A 17,764-nucleotide genomic window follows, 5' to 3' on the forward strand; every position below is an offset into this window, starting at 1 on the left:
CCGGTCCTGCCCCGCCTTCCCGGCCACGCCTCTAGGAGCCGGCCCCACGCTTGCCCCGCCCCATTCCGCTAAGGCCCTGCCTCGCTCACCTGGGGCCCCGCCCACTCCGACCACCGGGGCCCCGCCCCCTGCAGTTTCTCTCCGAGTCTCCCCAATCCTCCAGCGCACTTTCCCCGGAAGGCCGTGCTGAAAAGGATCGGGGAAACACCAGCAGGCGCATTGCGCCTGCGCATGGGAGGGCCGGAAGTTGAGGCAGAAGTGATTCTACTTCCGTTTCTGGTTTTGCTCCAGTGTTTGGGTTTCTTCGCGGCCGCCCAAGATGAACCGATTCTTCGGGAAAGCGAAACCCAAGGCTCCGCCGCCCAGCCTGACTGACTGCATTGGCACGGTGGGCATTTACCACGCATAACTTGACCATGGACGCCTCTGACACCCCCGCCCCCGCCCACCCCCGACCCCTTTCTTCCACCCCTCCACAGCATTCCTGGTCCCGGGCCCATCACACTTCGTCCCTCTCCATCCCACCTTTGTCCCTTCATCCCTGTTACCCAAGCCATTACTGACGCCACAGACAAGGGACCCCATAACCTCATCACTACCACGCCCTACCTGCACCCAGCCTGTTCTGATGTCCATTGCCTGTCCACTCTTTCTCGCTTTGATCCCCTCACACCAACTAGCCCTAGGCCCATACACCCTTCCCACCTCGTCCAGCCTAACCCCTTACCCTCTTCCTTCCTCCTTCTTCGCCCGCATCAGGACTCTCAGCTTGGTATCCTAGATCAACATACCTGTACCTCAATCCTGGATCTCAGTAACACAAAATTCAGAACCCTGGCCCCTCAGATTAAGCCCCCCGCCCCAATCTAGGGAATGGCATTAGAGCCACAGTCTTAGCCAGTGTCCACTGGGCACTGGCCCATTTAACATGCCTCTTGGTTGAGCTCTCAGTCTGGTTAGTCTCTGATTCCAGAGACATTCTAACTCAGCCCAGTGACTCTCAAACGTTTTTCTGTTCCAATACACTTGAGGGGCCTGGCATATCAGAATTTGGGGGTTGAAGTATAGTTTATAAAAGCCCCCCAGTATTTCTAACTGGGAATCTCAACTGTTTTCCACCCTTCACTATGTGTGTTTCTTTATTTTTTTTCTTTTCTTCCTCCATATTCGCTCCTCTCTTCCTGCTCCTTCTGGTGTAAGTGTATTGTATTAACTACCACTGCATTTAATATTTTCCCCTAAGGTGGACAGCCGGGCAGAATCCATTGACAAGAAGATTTCTCGATTAGATGCTGAGCTAGTGAAGTATAAGGATCAGATCAAGAAGATGAGAGAGGGTCCTGCAAAGGTAAGGTAGGCGGCGACTGCTGCAGAAGGTGCTGTGACAACCTAATTTTTTTTTTTTTTTTAAATATTGAACACTGATTTGGAGCAAGTGGCAGCCTTATTTGAGTACCTGTAGAAATAGAGCCTGGTGGTAGAGGCTGGTGAAAGATACAGAAGAGATACTCACAGTTTGGTAAGGAGAAAATATAGTGAGGGTGTATCCTTCAGGGGGAGGAGGGAGTTGAGTTTGCTGCCAGATATATCAGGGAGGCAGGGGTTTGGTCTGGTGGAGAAAAGATGCTGACGACTTGTCCGGAAACATGTACGTGGAAATTAGCATATTCTACTGAGAAGGTGGCAATCTGGAGAGGTGGGCTCGCTGTGCTCAGGATCAGTGAGTTGCCAGGCTGGTCAGGTTAGGGAGAGACTGGCCTAGGCCTGCTGGGAGAAATTACTGAACTAGGTATCTGGGACCAGTGTTTGAATACTAACGCTATCACTGCCTCTTAGTTGTGACCTTGATAAAGTCACCTAAATTATTTTCTGCTTCTGTTAGGTAGGTATAGAGTACTGTGTTGAAGCATATGGACTGTGGATATAGAACTATCTTGTTTCTTCCAGGTCCACAACTTATTAATCATGTGAGACAGGGCATCACTTGACCTCAATTTTCTCATCTGTAAAATGGGGATAATGCCTACTTTACAGTATGAGAATTAAACCGAGATCGGGTACATAGTAGCACTCAGTAAATGTTAGTTATTATCATCTGTAAAGTAATATCTGCTTTTCCTTCCTCATTGGAGGAGGCAAGTAAAATGACATATGGAACATTATAGAAAGGGAAGACTTTTCCCTACCATCTTAGTTGATGGTGTGGAATGAAGCCCAAACATGGTAATGGTCATGAGAGAGTGACAAGAAAAGAACTCAGTTTGAAAGTGAGTTCTGAAAATCAGTTAACAGGATGACTGAGCATGAAGAGACTAGAGAGAGGAACCGTAAGGTTGATGTAAAGGTTTTCAACCTAGAGAAGTGAAAGATTGGTGGGGCCATTGTTAGTTATTTCCAAGGTAAGATAAGGTTGAGGAGTTTGGGTGCATTAAATTTGGATTGATAGAATATCCAAGTCAGGAACCTCCCTAAGGCAACTGGATATACAAAATCAGCACTGTTGGGACTGGGGATGGAGATAATATGGATTGGGGAAGGGGAAAGTAGTACAGGACACTGAGATCTGGATGCAGACAGAGAGGAGCTAAGGCTGAAAGACTGGACCATAGAGATATCTGCTTGGGACGGAAAGCACAGAATCCAGGAACCACTGCGTTTACTACTTTGAAGAAGAGAGTAAGTAGTAGGTATGTGTGTTTGAGGATATGAGAGATTTCTTTTACCATATGCATGTTTTACACTTTATTAAATCTGTTTTTCTTCCCAGAATATGGTCAAGCAGAAAGCCTTGCGGGTTTTAAAGCAAAAGCGGATGTAAGTTTTACACATAAGCTCTTTTCCTCTAGCAGGTTTAACCAAAAGGGAAATGGTCTTTCATTCCTTCAAGTTTTTATACCACTTTCTAAGCACTCTTGATTTAATTACAAATTTTCATTGACATGTAATTAAATATAGTTAGCTAGGTTCCCCACACACACACATGTTCAGCAACATCTGTTGTAATCTAAATAGAACTTTTTGCCATGATGATGTTTTATATCTATGTGTCCAGTACAATAGGCAGTAGACACACGGGGCTAATTGAGCACTTGAAATGTGTTTAGTGTGACTAAGGAACTGAAGTTTAAATTTCATTTAATTTTAATAATTTAAGTAGCTATACGAGGCTAATGACTGCTCTTTTAGACTGGCCAGGTCTGTAGGGTTTGGTTCGACCATTATTTAGTTAGTTAGGGTGTGCTTTTTTGTTTTTGTTTGCTTGTAAAGTTAGGAATTCTGAATATTTGTTCACTCTCACCAGAATAAATTTAAGGGTCCTTAATTTTTTTTCGGTGACTATGTCCCAATTTTGAGCAGAAGCCAAATAGTATCTTTGGTGCTCACCCGTGTGGAGTGGTCTGCTGATGAGATCCTCTGCAGGGTTGTAGAGATCAGGCATAATCAGCTAATGGAGAACAAGAAAGATTGTTGATATCTCTCTTCCTTTTTTTTTTTTTTCCTAAGAGACAAAGTCTCACTCTATCACACAGGGTGGAGTACAGTGATACAGTCATAGCTCACTGTAACACTCCTGGGTTCAATCCTCCTGTTTCAGCTTCCTGCTAGCTAGGACTATAGGTGTGTGCCACCACACCCAGCTAATTTTTTTTTTTTTTTTTTTTTTTTTTGAGGCACAGTCTTGCTCTGTTGCCCTGGCCTGAGTACAGTGGCATCATCATAGCTCCTTTGATCCTCCTGCGTCAGCCTCCCCTCCCGAGTAACTGGGACTATAGGCACATGCCACCATGCCCAGCTAATTTTTCTATTTTTTGTAGAGACAGGGGTCTCCCTCTGGCTTAGGCTAGTCCCAAACTCCTGACCTCAAGTGATCCTCCCACCTCAGCCACCCAGAGTGCTAGAATTACAGACATGAGCCACCGCACCCAGCCCCAGCTAATTTTTTAATTTTTTTGTAAAGATGGGGCCTCACTATGTTGCCCAGGCTTGTCTTGAACTCTCAGCCTCAAGTGATCCTTCCACCTCCCAAAGTACTGGGATTACAGGCATGAACCACCACTCCTGCCTCTCTTCCTAATTTAAAATGACTTTTTTTTTTTTTTTTTTTGAGACAGAGTCTCTCTCTGTTGCCCAGGCTAGAGTGAGTGCCGTGGCGTCAGCCTAGCTCACAGCAACCTCAAACTCCTGAGCTCAAGCGATCCTCCTGTCTCAGCCTCCCGAGTAGCTGGGAGTACAGGCATGCGCCACTATGCCCGGCTAATTTTTTCTATATATATTTTTAGCTGTCCATATAATTTCTTTCTATTTTTAGTAGAGATGGGGTCTCGCTCTTGCTCAGGCTGGTCTCGAACTCCTGAGCTCAAACGATCCGCCCACCTCGGCCTCCCAGAGTGCTAGGATTACAGGCGTGAGCCACTGCGCCCGGCCAAAATGACTTTTTATAAGATGTCAGATACCATCTTCCTCCTTCTAGATTAGATCAAATTGGAAAAAGAAGTTATAATGCCTACACTCGTGAAAGTGTAGTAAAATGATTACCTTCTTAAATGGTAGCATTGCAATTTTTAAATAACTTATTGTTATGAAAAGAATATAGGTTCATTGTAGAAACTTGGAAAATACATAAACATGAACAGAAGAAAAGCAAATTTACCTAGATTCCCAGTACTAGAAATAACCACCTTTTGAATGCTTATTTCTTCCATTTCTTTTCTCTGCTTGTGCATATATGGCATGTGTGCATATAATTTTTCCGAAGAAACTGAAGTTATAGTGCGTGTATAGGTTATCCTTTTCTACTTAATGTTATATTATGAGCATTTCCTTGTTCTTTAAAATATTCTTTGGGAAAAAAAAAAAAAAAAAAAAATATTCTTTGGGGCCAGCCATGGTGGCCCACGTCTGTAATCCTAACACTTTGGGAGGCTAAGGCGGGAGGATTGCTTGAGGCCAGGAGTTCAAGACCAGCCCAAGCAACATAGTGAGATCCCATCTCTACAAAAAAATTAAAAAATTGTCTGAGCCATGGGTGCATGCACCTATAGTCCCAGCTACTTGGGAGGCTGAGGCATGAGGATTGCTTGAGCCCAGGAGTTTGAGGTTACAGTGAGCTATGATGATGCCATTGGACTCCAGCCTGGGTGATAGAACAAGATCCTGTCTCTATGTTCTGATGCTGTGAATAAAAAAAAAAAAAAAAAAGGACCCTATCTCAAAAACAAAACAAAATATTCTTTGGAAACTTTATACTTCTTAATGGAATCATAATAATCTACCATTTGCCTATACCATGAATTGACCATTTTACTTCTGGTTGGATAGATATTCAAATATTCCAAATATTGTATATATAAAGACCATAGTGACATAAGTCTTTGAAGTAGTTTTATAATTTGATTAAAACTTTATTTTAAAAAACATATTTTGGGGTGGGGGAGCAAGGGCAATATACGTAACCTAAACTTTTATACCCCCACAATATGCTGAAATAAGAATAAAAAAAAGAAAAGAAAAATAAACTTTAAAAATTCAAGTAGGCACCTTAAAAAAAATTAATAAATAAAAGACATATTTTGAACAGCAGACACTATATTAGGTCAGATGGATTACCTAATTATGGGTACAAGATTAATAAAATATAATACCTGTCCTCATCCTCAAGGGGTTAAGTCTACTGGAAAAACATTTAGTTATACATGTGAAGAGCCTTAGTAATAGTCTTACCCTTTGCCCCAAGAATTCCACTTCTGGAAATTTATCATAGTAAATAATTGTAAAGACATATATTAAGATATGTAGTAACATAGGAAAAAAGCAAATGCTATAATATTAAGTGGAAAATAATGTTATGACTAAAATATAGTCATGTGCAGCATAGTGATATTTCAGTCAATGACAATGGCATATACAATGATGGTCCCATAAGATTATAATACCATATTTTTACTATACCATTTCTACATTTAGATACACAAAAACTTGCCATTGTGTTACAATTACCTATAGTATTCATTACAGTAATATACTATGCAAATTTGTAGCCTAGGATTAACTGATTATGTACCATACAGCCTATGTGTGGAATAGGCTATACCATCTAGATTTGTAAAGTACACTCTATGATGTTCACACAATGACAAAATTGCCTAACAATGCATTTCTCAGAACATACCCCTGTCATTAAGCAACCTGTGACTGTACACGCAAGGAAAAAAGGAGGGACACATCAAATGATATTCATGTTAGAGTGATTAAATTGCTTTTGCCAATTTTTCTGTATATTATTACTTTAATTTTTAAGGTTTTTTTTTAAAGAAAATTCTTTTATTTCATGAGGGATACATTTTTAATAATGTTATTACTTCCTTAAAACTAGCATTTCTTGGCCGGGCGTGGTGGCTCACGCCTGTAATCCTAGCACTCTGGGAGGCCGAGGCGGGTGGATCGCTCGAGGTCAGGAGTTCGAGACCAGCCTGACCAAGAGTGAGACCCCGTCTCTACTAAAAATAGAAAGAAATTATATGGACAACTAAAATATATATATACAAAAAATTAGCCGGGCATGGTGGCGCATGCCTGTAGTCCCAGCTACTCGGGAGGCTGAGGCAGTAGGATCGCTTAAGCCCAGGAGTTTGAGGTTGCTGTGAGCTAGGCTGACGCCACGGCACTCACTCTAGCCCGGGCAACAGAGTGAGACTCTGTCTCAAAAAAAAAAAAAAAAAAAAAAAAACTAGCATTTCTTCCTGAAGATTTGTGTGTGGCTCACATTTACCATTCTCAATTGACTCTAAAAAGGTATGAGCAGCAGCGGGACAATCTTGCCCAGCAATCTTTCAACATGGAACAAGCCAATTACACCATCCAGTCATTGAAGGACACCAAGACCACGGTACTCCCAAAGCACCTTTTCCTATCATTTTATTTTTTACTCTTACGCTCTTTTCTGATGGTTTTTAAAACACAGCTTAACCAACATGACTTCTTAAGGTATTCTGTTTTCTCTACCTTTTTTTAGGTTGATGCTATGAAACTGGGAGTAAAAGAAATGAAAAAGGCGTACAAGCAAGTGAAAATTGATCAGATTGAGGTGAGATGTATGCCAGTTTCTACAAGAACATGCACTAGTTTTTGAAAGAATCCAAATGAATGTGTGTGTGATGGGAAGAGCACAGAAGAGGGATTGAATCTCGGGCCTGCCATGTACTAGTAGAATAACTTTGGGAGGGTATCAAAGGTCTCAATGGCCTTATTGTTGTTGCAAGGATCCTAATACCACAAACAGGTACAGATGGTCTCCAACTTATGATGGTTCAACTTAGGATTTTTCAACTTTACGATGACGTGAAAGCAATATGCATTTAGTAGAAATCATACTTTGAATACCTATACAACCATTCTGTTTTTCGCTTTCAGTATAGTATTCAATAAATAGGATGGAGCTGGAGCCCATTCTACTAAGTGAAGTATCCCAAGAATGGAAAAATAAGCACCACATGTACTCACCATCAAATTGGTTTCACTGATCATCACCTAAGAGCATATTCAGGAATAGCATTAATCGGGTGTCGGGCAGATGTGGGGGGAAGAGGATGGGTGTATACATACATAACGAGTGCGATGCGCACTGTCTAGGGGATGGACACGTTTGAAGCTCTGACTCGGGGCGGGGGGGGGGCGGTGGGCAAGGGCAATATACGTAACCTAAACTTTTGTACCCTTCACAATATGCTGAAATAATTAAATAAATAAATTGCATGAGATACCCAACACTTTATTATAAAATAGGGTTTGTAATGTAAGTGTTCTGAGCACGTTTTAGGTAGGCTAGGCTAAGCTATGATGTCAGATAGGTTAGGTATATTAAATGCATTTTCTACTTAAGATATTTTCAGTTTATGATGGGTTTATTGGGATGTAACTCCATCATAAGTAAAGGAGCATCTGTATTATGAGGATGAAATAAATGAGCTAGTGTATCTAACACACAGTGCATCCAGTAGTTACTTGTAACTCACTTAACGAGTTTTAGTTTGTTTCCTCAGTTGTAAAATAGTGATGTTGCTGCCTGTCTCCTGGGATAGTCACAAGTATTAAATGAGGATATGTATGTAAAGTGCTTAACACAATTCCTGGCATAAAGTTGGTTGCCTTTTCTAGTAATTCTGTTTAGATTTTTAATAATGTCATTAGCTCCTTAAAATTAGCATTTCTTCCTTCGGATTGGGTTTTGGCCAGGGAGGTGAGCCCTAAGAGCTTGGGTGCTCTCAACTATCAAGTGAACAGCTCAGGTGACAAGCAGAGATAACAGATGGAGTGAGTGGTGACTGATCAGAGGAAAGAGCCTTCCTTTCTGCATATATAATGGTGCTTTTAACCCCCTGACTAGAATGTCTGTTTCCTGGAGGGCAGGGACTTGATTTTGTAAACTGTTGTATCCCCAATGTCCAGAACAATGCCTGGCCATAGTTGGTGCTCTGAAAGTATTTGATGGTTGATGAATGAGAGGGTATTAAAGGAGATAAAGCAGTACTGTCCAATTCAAGCAGTTTTTGTTGGGTGAGCAATTACTTTATACCACGCATTTTGGTGCCTCTGCAATGGTATTCTCTGGCAGTGCTGATCTTTAGTAAGAGTGAAGTTATTCCTGCCCTCTTACTTTTTTCAAGCGCTTCGCCTTAGACTGTCCTTGGCCATCTGTAATCCTCTACAAGTGTCTGCTTACATGGACTTAAGCTTCATGATATCTTCCAGGAGATTCACTGAGAAAAATGTTCTATGTATGCTTGTCTTTTTTGTGTAATTCATTTTATTTGGTAATAAAATGAAATGTAACTTTGTTTTCTGTTTTTAGGGTACCTTGTGTTTTAATTAGAGCTTTTTAATATGAACAAAAGAGAAGCTGGTCTTTGTGAGTTTTGTGTGTCTCTCCATCTGTTGCCTGTGGTTGTCTGTCTCCATGCCTGATTATTCTTTTCCTGTCCTCCAATGGATTGCAACTGTGACCAGTGGAGAGCCTCTTTAACTCTTGTGGTGTATATGTGTCTTTTGGTTGTGCTATATATTTTGAATTTTGGTTAGATTTATTTTCCTAAAATACTTGTAAACATTTTCATTGTTTTATAGCTCTCATTTTTTATTTTGCCTTTGTATGTGGGGGTGTGTGTGTAGTTCTGTTTGTATCCTTTTTAGTTTTCAGTTTCTGCCCATCAGTGCATCAGCGTTCTTTTTAACATAGCGCTTGTATTTGTTTATCTTGCTTTTGTTTGTTTATACAACACTGAACCAACTAATGCTTTGTGTGATGAGTTTTTTTTCTGTGTCTATTGTAGAGTCTATTGCTAGGGACACCATTCATAGATGATTTTGGGAGGCTTGTCTTGATATGTACAGTATAAGATTGACATGATCTGCGTACTCTATATTATCTTCTCTCTCTTTTATTAATAATTATTGCTTCAGCCAGTGCCTCTCTGTATAGCAGAGTGTTACATGTGTACAGTGTGGTAGTTTGGCACTTACAAATGCAGAAAAGCAAACCTTTTTCTTTTAAAAAAATTTTTTTCCTCCATTTTACTTTCTACCCTTTTCACTATTATATGGAAAAACGAACCTATTCTAATTTGGGGGCCAGGAAGAAATTTTAAAATGCCTTGCATTGCTTTAGAAATTCTGAAGGAAAAGTGGTGCCGATTTAGACCTTCTGCTTTATTGACACCAGTTCTGTTCCCCTCTGTGTGCAATATTAGTATATAAAGAGCATGTTGTTGGTCTGTATATCTTTAACATAGCAGAATATGTGTAGTATTAGATGCTTCATGTTTTACATATATTATTGTAATAAATCCTTACAGTAGCCCTATGAGATATGGCTATCAATAATCCTGTTTTACCAATGAAGACATTAAGGCTTAGAGACATTACTTCTCATTGAGGAATGGCAAAGCTTGAACTGACTTCAGAGTCTGCACTCCTAACCATTACACCAGCAGTCCTTTGTTACGCTATGCTACTTCTCAGATTGGTTTCATATTTTTTTCTTGCCTTATAGTAGTCTCCCAGTTAAGCACTGGTAAATCATTCACAGATGATTTATGCCCTCAGTCAATTTTTCTTTTTACCAGCCTACTCTCAGATATCAAGGCTGTTATGATTCCCTTTCTATTTCCCCTTTCAGGGCGGGCCCAGTACAACTTTTTGTCCCACCCAGTTGTGTCTGCTATTGCCGCCTTTCCCTACACAGTGTCAGCAGACTTGAGAAGAGTAATTTGCTTATCTGAATTACCTCCTTCTCTCTGCTAACTAGAAAAATGTTATAAGTTTAGGTGTTGCTTGATTTAATATTTCAAGTAAAACTTTCTGTAATGGTAGAGAGCTGATGGGCATCTATTCTCACAGTAGGACTTTTGATTTCCGTGAGCCACCTGAAAATCAAAGGCAAGATCACTAATTCTACCCTTCTTTGTTTTTAAGTTAACATTTTCTTACCAAAAATAGGAGGGAGATTATGTGGGTCAGTGACCCACATTCATACTTATTGTTAGGGGGAATCTTTGGGCTTCTGATTTTTAAATAATTCTTTAAGCACTCTTTCTCATACTTTTAATTAGAAGGGGCATTTAGGATTTACTTGAACTTGTCCTTTAGAGAAGTCTCTGCTCAGTTGCTGACTAAAAGCAATAGCTAGCCAAGGACTAGTTAAGGGAAGTGAACTAGCAGTTGTTGAGAACTGCTTATCTGCTTGGCATTCTATATACATTATCTTTTTTAAAATTGCTCATTTCTAAGATTCAAAGGAGAATGTGCGGGAAGGGGGTAGTTATAGGAGGCTGGTAAAAAAAATCAATGAAAACCTTGTCATATATATTTCTGTAGGATTTACAAGACCAGCTAGAGGATATGATGGAAGATGCAAATGAAATCCAAGAAGCACTGAGTCGCAGTTATGGCACCCCAGAATTAGATGAAGATGACCTGGAAGCAGGTAAGTTATGAGAAAAGCAACGTATATTTAGTTTTAGAGTCTGAAAGGAACAACTGCCTGGGACCTTTTCCCAAATGCTAGTAAAAATTCCTATCTAGATTCCCTGAAAATTAGTTTAGGGTACAGTCTCTGGGCAGAGAGCTTGTGAGGCAGCTACATCGAATTGCATACTCCACCAACAACAGTAGGATGGATAAACTCTGAAAGAAGGTCCAGACATAGGCTGACCTAGTGCTTGTATCTGTAAATGTTGTCAGCACAGCCTTTCTCTGCTATTTTCCTTTTGATTTTGTTCTCTCTATTTTCCTACTTGGAGTCCTCTCCCACAGAACAGCAAAACAAATTAAAAACAGTAGTTAGCAAATACTTAGTGTGCATCTACTATATGCCAGGCACTGTACTGGGTGCTGGAGATTCAACACTGAAGAAAACAAATATGATCCCTGCATTCATGAAGCTTCTCCCCTAGCAGTGGGAGAAATATAAACTGCTTGTTTTAAGAAACTAATTACTAGAGTGCAAACTATAGGGAAGAAGTATAGGGTACGATGGGAGCACATAGTAGGGGAATCTAACCTAGTTAGTAGTGGGGGACAGGTATGGGACCTGAAGGATGAGTAGGGGTTAGCATGAAAAAATGGGAGGGGTTGGTGAGTGGCCTCAGGGAGAGGAGTCTAGAAGCTATTGCTGTAGTCATGTAAGAGATGGCAGCAGCTGAGACTAGGGTGGTGGTAGCAGAAACAGAGAGAAGTAGACAGATTGAAGAAATTGTAGGAGGTTGAAAGCATAGCACTTAATGATTGGATGTGGAAGAAGTGGGAAGTGTCAAGGATGGCTGTCAGTTTCTAGCATGAGTAACTGGGTAGATGGCAGAACCACCCCATACTGGATTTCTAGCACATGATTCCTCTGTGATGTTACTGCTGCTGCTTTCTCTCCATGGTCTGTTTTTGGCCAGAACCTTTTATTTTTTTTTCCATTCATTTCTTTATTATTTTATTTCCCATCTTGAGTTTCCCCTGATGAGTCTCTACCTGCTGTTGTCATTCCTCTTGGCTACTTCCAACTCACTTTACCATAGACTTATTTTTAGAGTCTGATTTCACGTTATAGTCACACAATGTACAACACTGGCATGCCCTCTTTCACTGCCTTCTTTCAAGTCCATCAATAAATAAGAGAGAATTTTTTACATTTGTTACTGTGAGAATTTTCTAGTTTGAATTGGCCAACTGATAACCCTAGAGTCTTCTTAGGAATCCCTGGGGTCTTATAACCTGTGAGGAAATGGTTGTTTCATTTTACCTTTATTTTTGCTTTTTGTATTTCATGTATTTTATAGCGTTTCCTTGAACATCTCTTCTTTTTTACTTTTTATTTTTAAATTTTTTTTTAGAGACAGGGTCTTGCTCTGTCGCCCAGGCAGGAACTCCTCGGCTCAAGCAATCCTCCTCCCTCAGCCTTCCAAGTAGCAAACAATACAGGCGTGTGACACCATGCCCAACTAATTTTTAAATTATTTTGTAGAGATAGGGGGGCCCTAGGGGGTGTCTCACTATGTCACCTAGGCTGGTCTTGAACTCCTGGCCTCAAGCGATCCTCCAACCTCGGCCTCCCAAAACACTGGGATTATAGGCATGAGCCAGCATACCTGGCCCTCCTTGAAAATTTCTTATAGTGGTCATCTTTTATTTTGAAAATAGAAGTTAATAATCCCTTTCCCTTTGTATTTAAATTTTTGTTACCAATAATTTGGCTAACTTTCTTAACATTAGCTACCAATTTTCTTGCTTACACTTTTTTGAAATGTTAACATTTCAATCTCAGAGTTGGATGCATTGGGTGATGAGCTTCTGGCTGATGAAGATAGTTCCTACTTGGATGAAGCAGCATCTGCACCTGCAATTCCAGAAGGTGTTCCCACTGACACAAAAAACAAGGTGAAAGTTTTTTATGTTTATGTATCTATGCAAAATGGTAAAGGTTTTATGCTTGATCATCAGTCTGGGAACCTAAAAGGTAGCCTTAAGTTAGAACAAGGAAAGACAGTCCTGGTCATTATTTTGGGAACCCTTGAAAGCCCAGTTTTCCTGCATTGGATAATTAACTGGCCACATTAAATAGCGTCACTGAGGCTCAGGAATGTTTTTATACAATAACAATTTGTATGATATACACAATCACCCTGTTGTGAGCTAGCACTGGGTACCGTTGACAGGTTTTAGGCATTTCCTAGGAAAGCATCAGCAACACATGCATGAGACTTGCTGGGCAGCAGTGTAAAAGAAAGTCCCACTCTCCAGACACACTAATTATTGGGTAGATTTTTTTTAACCTAGGGATTACTAATTTAAGTATAAAACTTAATGAAGAAAAATTCTTATTTGACAAGGTAAAAGAGTCAGGACACAATAGCCAAAATATGGACTCAAACTAAGTGCCCATTAATGGATGAACAGATAACAGAAATGTATATATACACGATGGAATATTATTCAGCCATATAAAGAGTGAAATCCTGGCACTTGCGGCAACATAGATGCAACTGGAGGTCGTTAAGCCAGACACAGAAAGGCAAATATTGCATGTTCTCACTCATTTGTGGGAGCTAAAGAAGTGGATGTTGTGATGATACAGAGTAGATTGGTAGTTACCAGAGGCCAGGAAGAGGGGGGAGGAGATGAAGTTAGGGGAAAGGTTATAAATGTATTTATACCACTGAACTGTACATTTAAAAATGATAAAGATGGTAATAAAATGCAGCAAAACAAAAAAAGAATCAGGATGCTTGGCGCTATGACAAACCTTTAGCTGTTTTCAGCTTTTCTATTCCTTACATATGTAAAATGCACATAATTACAGCTAATTGTTATGTCAAGCAAATTAGATCTCGTATGTAAAAGACTTTGCAAACTTAAAGCCCTGTCCAAATGTACATGGTTGTCATTATTGTAGATTATTTTACTGCTTATAAAATCTCAGTCATTCCATCTTAGTTCCTGGTATAATGTGTCATTTTTTTCTATTGCCACTGGACATTGATAGTTTGCCTTTTCTCCCAACATACACATTGAGTGTGTACAATATAGTAAACAGAATATTTGAATGGAAGCCAGTTCCAGCCCTGCCTTTATTTACTATGTAACTTTGAGCAAAGTAGAAATTCATGTCTTCTTTCTGAACCTCGTCAGTTTTTCCCACCTGTAAAAATGTAGAGAGCAAAGGGCAGGAAGCAGGTAATTTCTCAGGTCCCTTATAGCTGAGGTCTGTGAATGTGCATCTTCTTCTATTGTACCCCTCCCTTCTCCCTTGAGCCTGGGGTAGTCTTACCTTTCTTTGCTGCCCACCACATTCCATCCCCACCTCTCTGGCCACTTCACGGTTCCAGGTGCCATAAGTTGCTTTTTCTTAGCACATCTGAAATAATTTTTATTAGCACTACCATAGCCCATCTTTTCAATTCCCTGGTAACAAGTCCCTGAAGCATCTATGTTATTTCCATTTTTAGAAAGTCACAGATTCCTGAGTTAAATGTGCTGTGGAGATAAGGTTTTTTGATTGATAGTGGTATCACTGCCTGTGATTTTGTGGTAAAGCATGATACAGAATTGACTGCCTGTCCGAGGGCCCTGTTCATTCAAGGTTTTGGGAGGCAAAAAAAGGTATTGGTCCACATTAGGGATCACGTGAAAGTGAGAATCTGGAGGCAAGGCCTAACTCCTCAGCCTTTCTTCCTTGACACTCCCAGCTACCTTTTCCCCTTTCCAGGTTTACTCCTACATTTCTCTTTCTCCCTCCTTCACTCTTCCCCTACCCTCCAAAGGACCACAGCCCTTTTGATCCTCTCTAGTTCTTTTTCTGATTCATCATCTCCTTCTTCACCTTTCATGAAAAAGCTCATTCTCATATTTATGAATGGGATTTTAGTTTTGATTGATTAAATACTTGGAAATGAGTTTTAACTATGAAATGTTTGTAGTCATTTTTTATCAAGTGAAAAATAGTGGTACTAAACATTGCTTCCTTTTCACAGGATGGAGTTCTGGTGGATGAATTTGGATTGCCACAGATCCCTGCTTCATAGACTTGCATCATTCAAGTACATCGTATAAAACAAACATACATGATGGGACTGGGAAATATTTTATCTTTCCAAATTTGCCATAACAGATTTAGGTTTCTTTTCTTTGAAGAAAAGGTTAATTACGTTGCTCTTTTTTTCCCCTCATTAGAAGACTCATCACTTGGGAGATGCTTTCTTTTTACTAAACTTTGATTCCTTTTTCTCTTACAAAAGACTAACTACTTAAAAGTATCTTGGGCTTTGTATGACTTTATTTTCATTCATTAATAATCACTTGAAATAAAACCAAGGAAATGGGAATCTTTAAAATTTATGACAGTGTAATGCTACAGTATCAAAATGACCTGATAAATTCATAAAAGGAAAATGCAATTATTGGGGCTGTTCATATTCTGATTCAAAACCATTTTCTATCGTGGTATTATAGGTCGGTTAAAGTGATAGCCTTTTTCTGATGAGTTTTGTTGTGTCTTGTGAGGAAATCTTTACTGTGTCCAATATTGGAATGGAATTATCATGTATCATGCTGTATCATGAGTAGATATTTTGATTCTATGGTTCCCTCAGTATTACAGCCTGACTTGTAATCAATAATGAATATTTCTTGATATTTAATGTATAGGACATTTATTTATACTCAATAAATATTTTTCAAAAGGACATCATTTTAATAATAATCACTCCAGCTTAAGACTTCTACTACAGAAACCAAATTAACCAGTAGCCTAGAGAAAAGAGCAAGGAACAATCTGGGCTTGGGCCCTGGGTCTACCATCTACTAAACACTGACTGGTCTACTCAACTTCTCTAAACTTCCATTTCCTTATTAGTAAAATTGTGCTTAACTCACAAAGCTATTGTGAGGAATAATTGAGGTAATGGTCATAAGTACTTTGTAACTGCAATGTGCTGTTCTCATTAAGGGGTTATTAGTAATAAAAAAGTAGGGGCTTCATTCTTTTCTTGGTAGATGCCTGGAATGCTACAGCAAGTTCAAACTCCTGCCTGATTTCAGGGTGTTTAATGATCCTGTCCCCCCATCCTCAACCTCTTGCCAACAGCGTTTCCCCTCCAGCCTGGCTGGGTGCCTCACAGTGCCGTGTGCACCAGACTTTCATGTGTCTGCAGATCCAACCAATAAACATTTATGAAGTGCCAACTTTGTAGAAGTCTGTCTACCAGCCCAGGGGATACAAAGAGCAATCACAGCTCCTCTCTTTAATATAGGTGAGGATGAGACACATATCTAACCCTCTCCCATTCCCACTAACTTCACCCTCTCAAGAAGCCTTCCAGTGGGAACAAACATTTCAATATTCATCACTGCCTTCCTGAAACCATTCTTGGCTTCTCTGAGTTCTCCTGGTTTTTCTTCTAATCTGGCCACTTATTCTCTTCCATGGACCCCTCTTTTTCACTCAGCCCCTTAAATATTTCTTCCATTACAGTTTCAATCTATACTCTCCTTGAGAAATCTCACCCATGGTTTCAACTATTACCTGTGTACTAATGACTCAAAATAACTGTCACTAGCCTGGACCTCTTATCCATATTTTCAATTCTGAGCATTGCCATTTAAATGCTATCACCTAAAATTTAACATATCTAAATTAAGCTCATTATCTTGGTATTCACTTTCAGCAAACATTTCTCTTTGATTTCTTGTCTTGCTAACGTTGTCAGTGATGCATATATTGCCAGTTTTAATGGGTGATATTTAGCCCTCAAGCTAGACTGCATTAATGCATTAGATACCAGTAAGCAATCAGTCTACCTAAATCTCTACTCTTTTGGCTTTTGCAATAATACTCTTTGGTTCTCCTGTTCCTCTGACTATTGCCTCCGAGACTTCTTTCTGAAATCCTTGTCTCCAGCCCTATAATGTTAGTGTTCTTCAGGATTCTGGTTTTTAATCCATCCATACTTCTTTCTCTGCTCACTTATATTTAGTGATCTCAGCTATTCTTATGGCTTTAACTGCTGACTTCCAAATCTATACTTCTATCCTTGATCTTGCCCCTGAGTTTCAAAATACTATTTATATCCAGCTGTTTGCCTAACAATTATTTCAATGTTCCAGAAGCTGACAAGCACCTCACATTCAAGTGGCCAAGACAACCTATCACCTTTCCCCAGACCTGAATCTCCCCGTTTTCCCTGTCACAGCTAATGAGACCATTATCCTCCCATCTTTCAGAACAGCAAGCTCTTGGGTTGTCCTTGATGCCTACATTTTGCCTCACCCTACACAATTAACATTAAGCCCTGCTTTTAACCCCTAAGGGTTTCTCAGATCCAACTCCTCCTCTCCTTCCTCTCCTTGGCCTAGACATCTCTCACAAAGTCTTTTAGGATAAATGGCTTGATTCTCTTGCATAATTTCACTTCCTTTAGTCCGTTCATCACATATAGCGCCACTTACCTTTCTAAAATACAAATCTGATTTAAATTCTTTAATGATTCTCTAATATCTCCAGCAGGGCTTAAAAAGCTTCCTATGACCTGGCCTCTGCCTATCTGTAATGGTTCATTGCTTAGTCTTTTCAGAACAGCATTCTCTTTCTTTTAGGAAACTACCTCCCCCATTCCAACCAGGTGATTGTTGGGAAAATGCCAATTTTAGAGTAGCACTATCCTTACTCTTCCAAGCTATAGGAGTGTCCATGTGAGTAGGCTGTGTCTATCAGAGGCCACGCTTTTTT

General features: G+C 40.0%; 1 protein-coding gene across 2 annotated transcripts; it reads left to right on the plus strand.

Annotated features, from left to right (window-relative positions):
* Nucleotides 1-241: 241 nt before the first annotated feature.
* On the plus strand, nt 242-15,893 carry CHMP5 (charged multivesicular body protein 5). 2 transcript variants are annotated; one of them, XM_069474345.1, is made up of 8 exons: nt 244-388; nt 1,244-1,348; nt 2,768-2,814; nt 6,793-6,886; nt 7,013-7,084; nt 10,870-10,978; nt 12,806-12,918; nt 15,012-15,893. In XM_069474345.1, exons 1-8 carry the CDS (start codon nt 320-322, stop codon nt 15,060-15,062), a joined length of 660 nt encoding a protein of 219 aa, XP_069330446.1. In that variant the 5' UTR covers nt 244-319; the 3' UTR covers nt 15,063-15,893. The 2 variants fall into 2 exon arrangements, with proteins under 2 accessions (XP_069330447.1, XP_069330446.1); XM_069474346.1 differs by lacking the exon at nt 12,806-12,918 and having other exon boundaries at nt 242-388.
* The last annotated feature ends 1,871 nt before the right edge of the window (nt 15,894-17,764 follow it).

This window comes from Eulemur rufifrons, chromosome 7 (genome assembly GCF_041146395.1).
Source record: "Eulemur rufifrons isolate Redbay chromosome 7, OSU_ERuf_1, whole genome shotgun sequence".
Classification (NCBI taxonomy): Eukaryota; Metazoa; Chordata; class Mammalia; order Primates; family Lemuridae; genus Eulemur; species Eulemur rufifrons.

Coding starts and splice junctions, on each gene's coding strand:
- CHMP5 (XM_069474345.1), top strand. CDS start 320: ATGAACCGATTCTTCGGGAAAGCGAAACCCAAGGCTCCGCCGCCCAGC. Junction 1,349..2,767: donor TGAGAGAGGGTCCTGCAAAG/GTAAGGTAGGCG, acceptor TTTTCTTCCCAG/AATATGGTCAAGCAGAAAGC. Junction 6,887..7,012: donor TGAAGGACACCAAGACCACG/GTACTCCCAAAG, acceptor ACCTTTTTTTAG/GTTGATGCTATGAAACTGGG.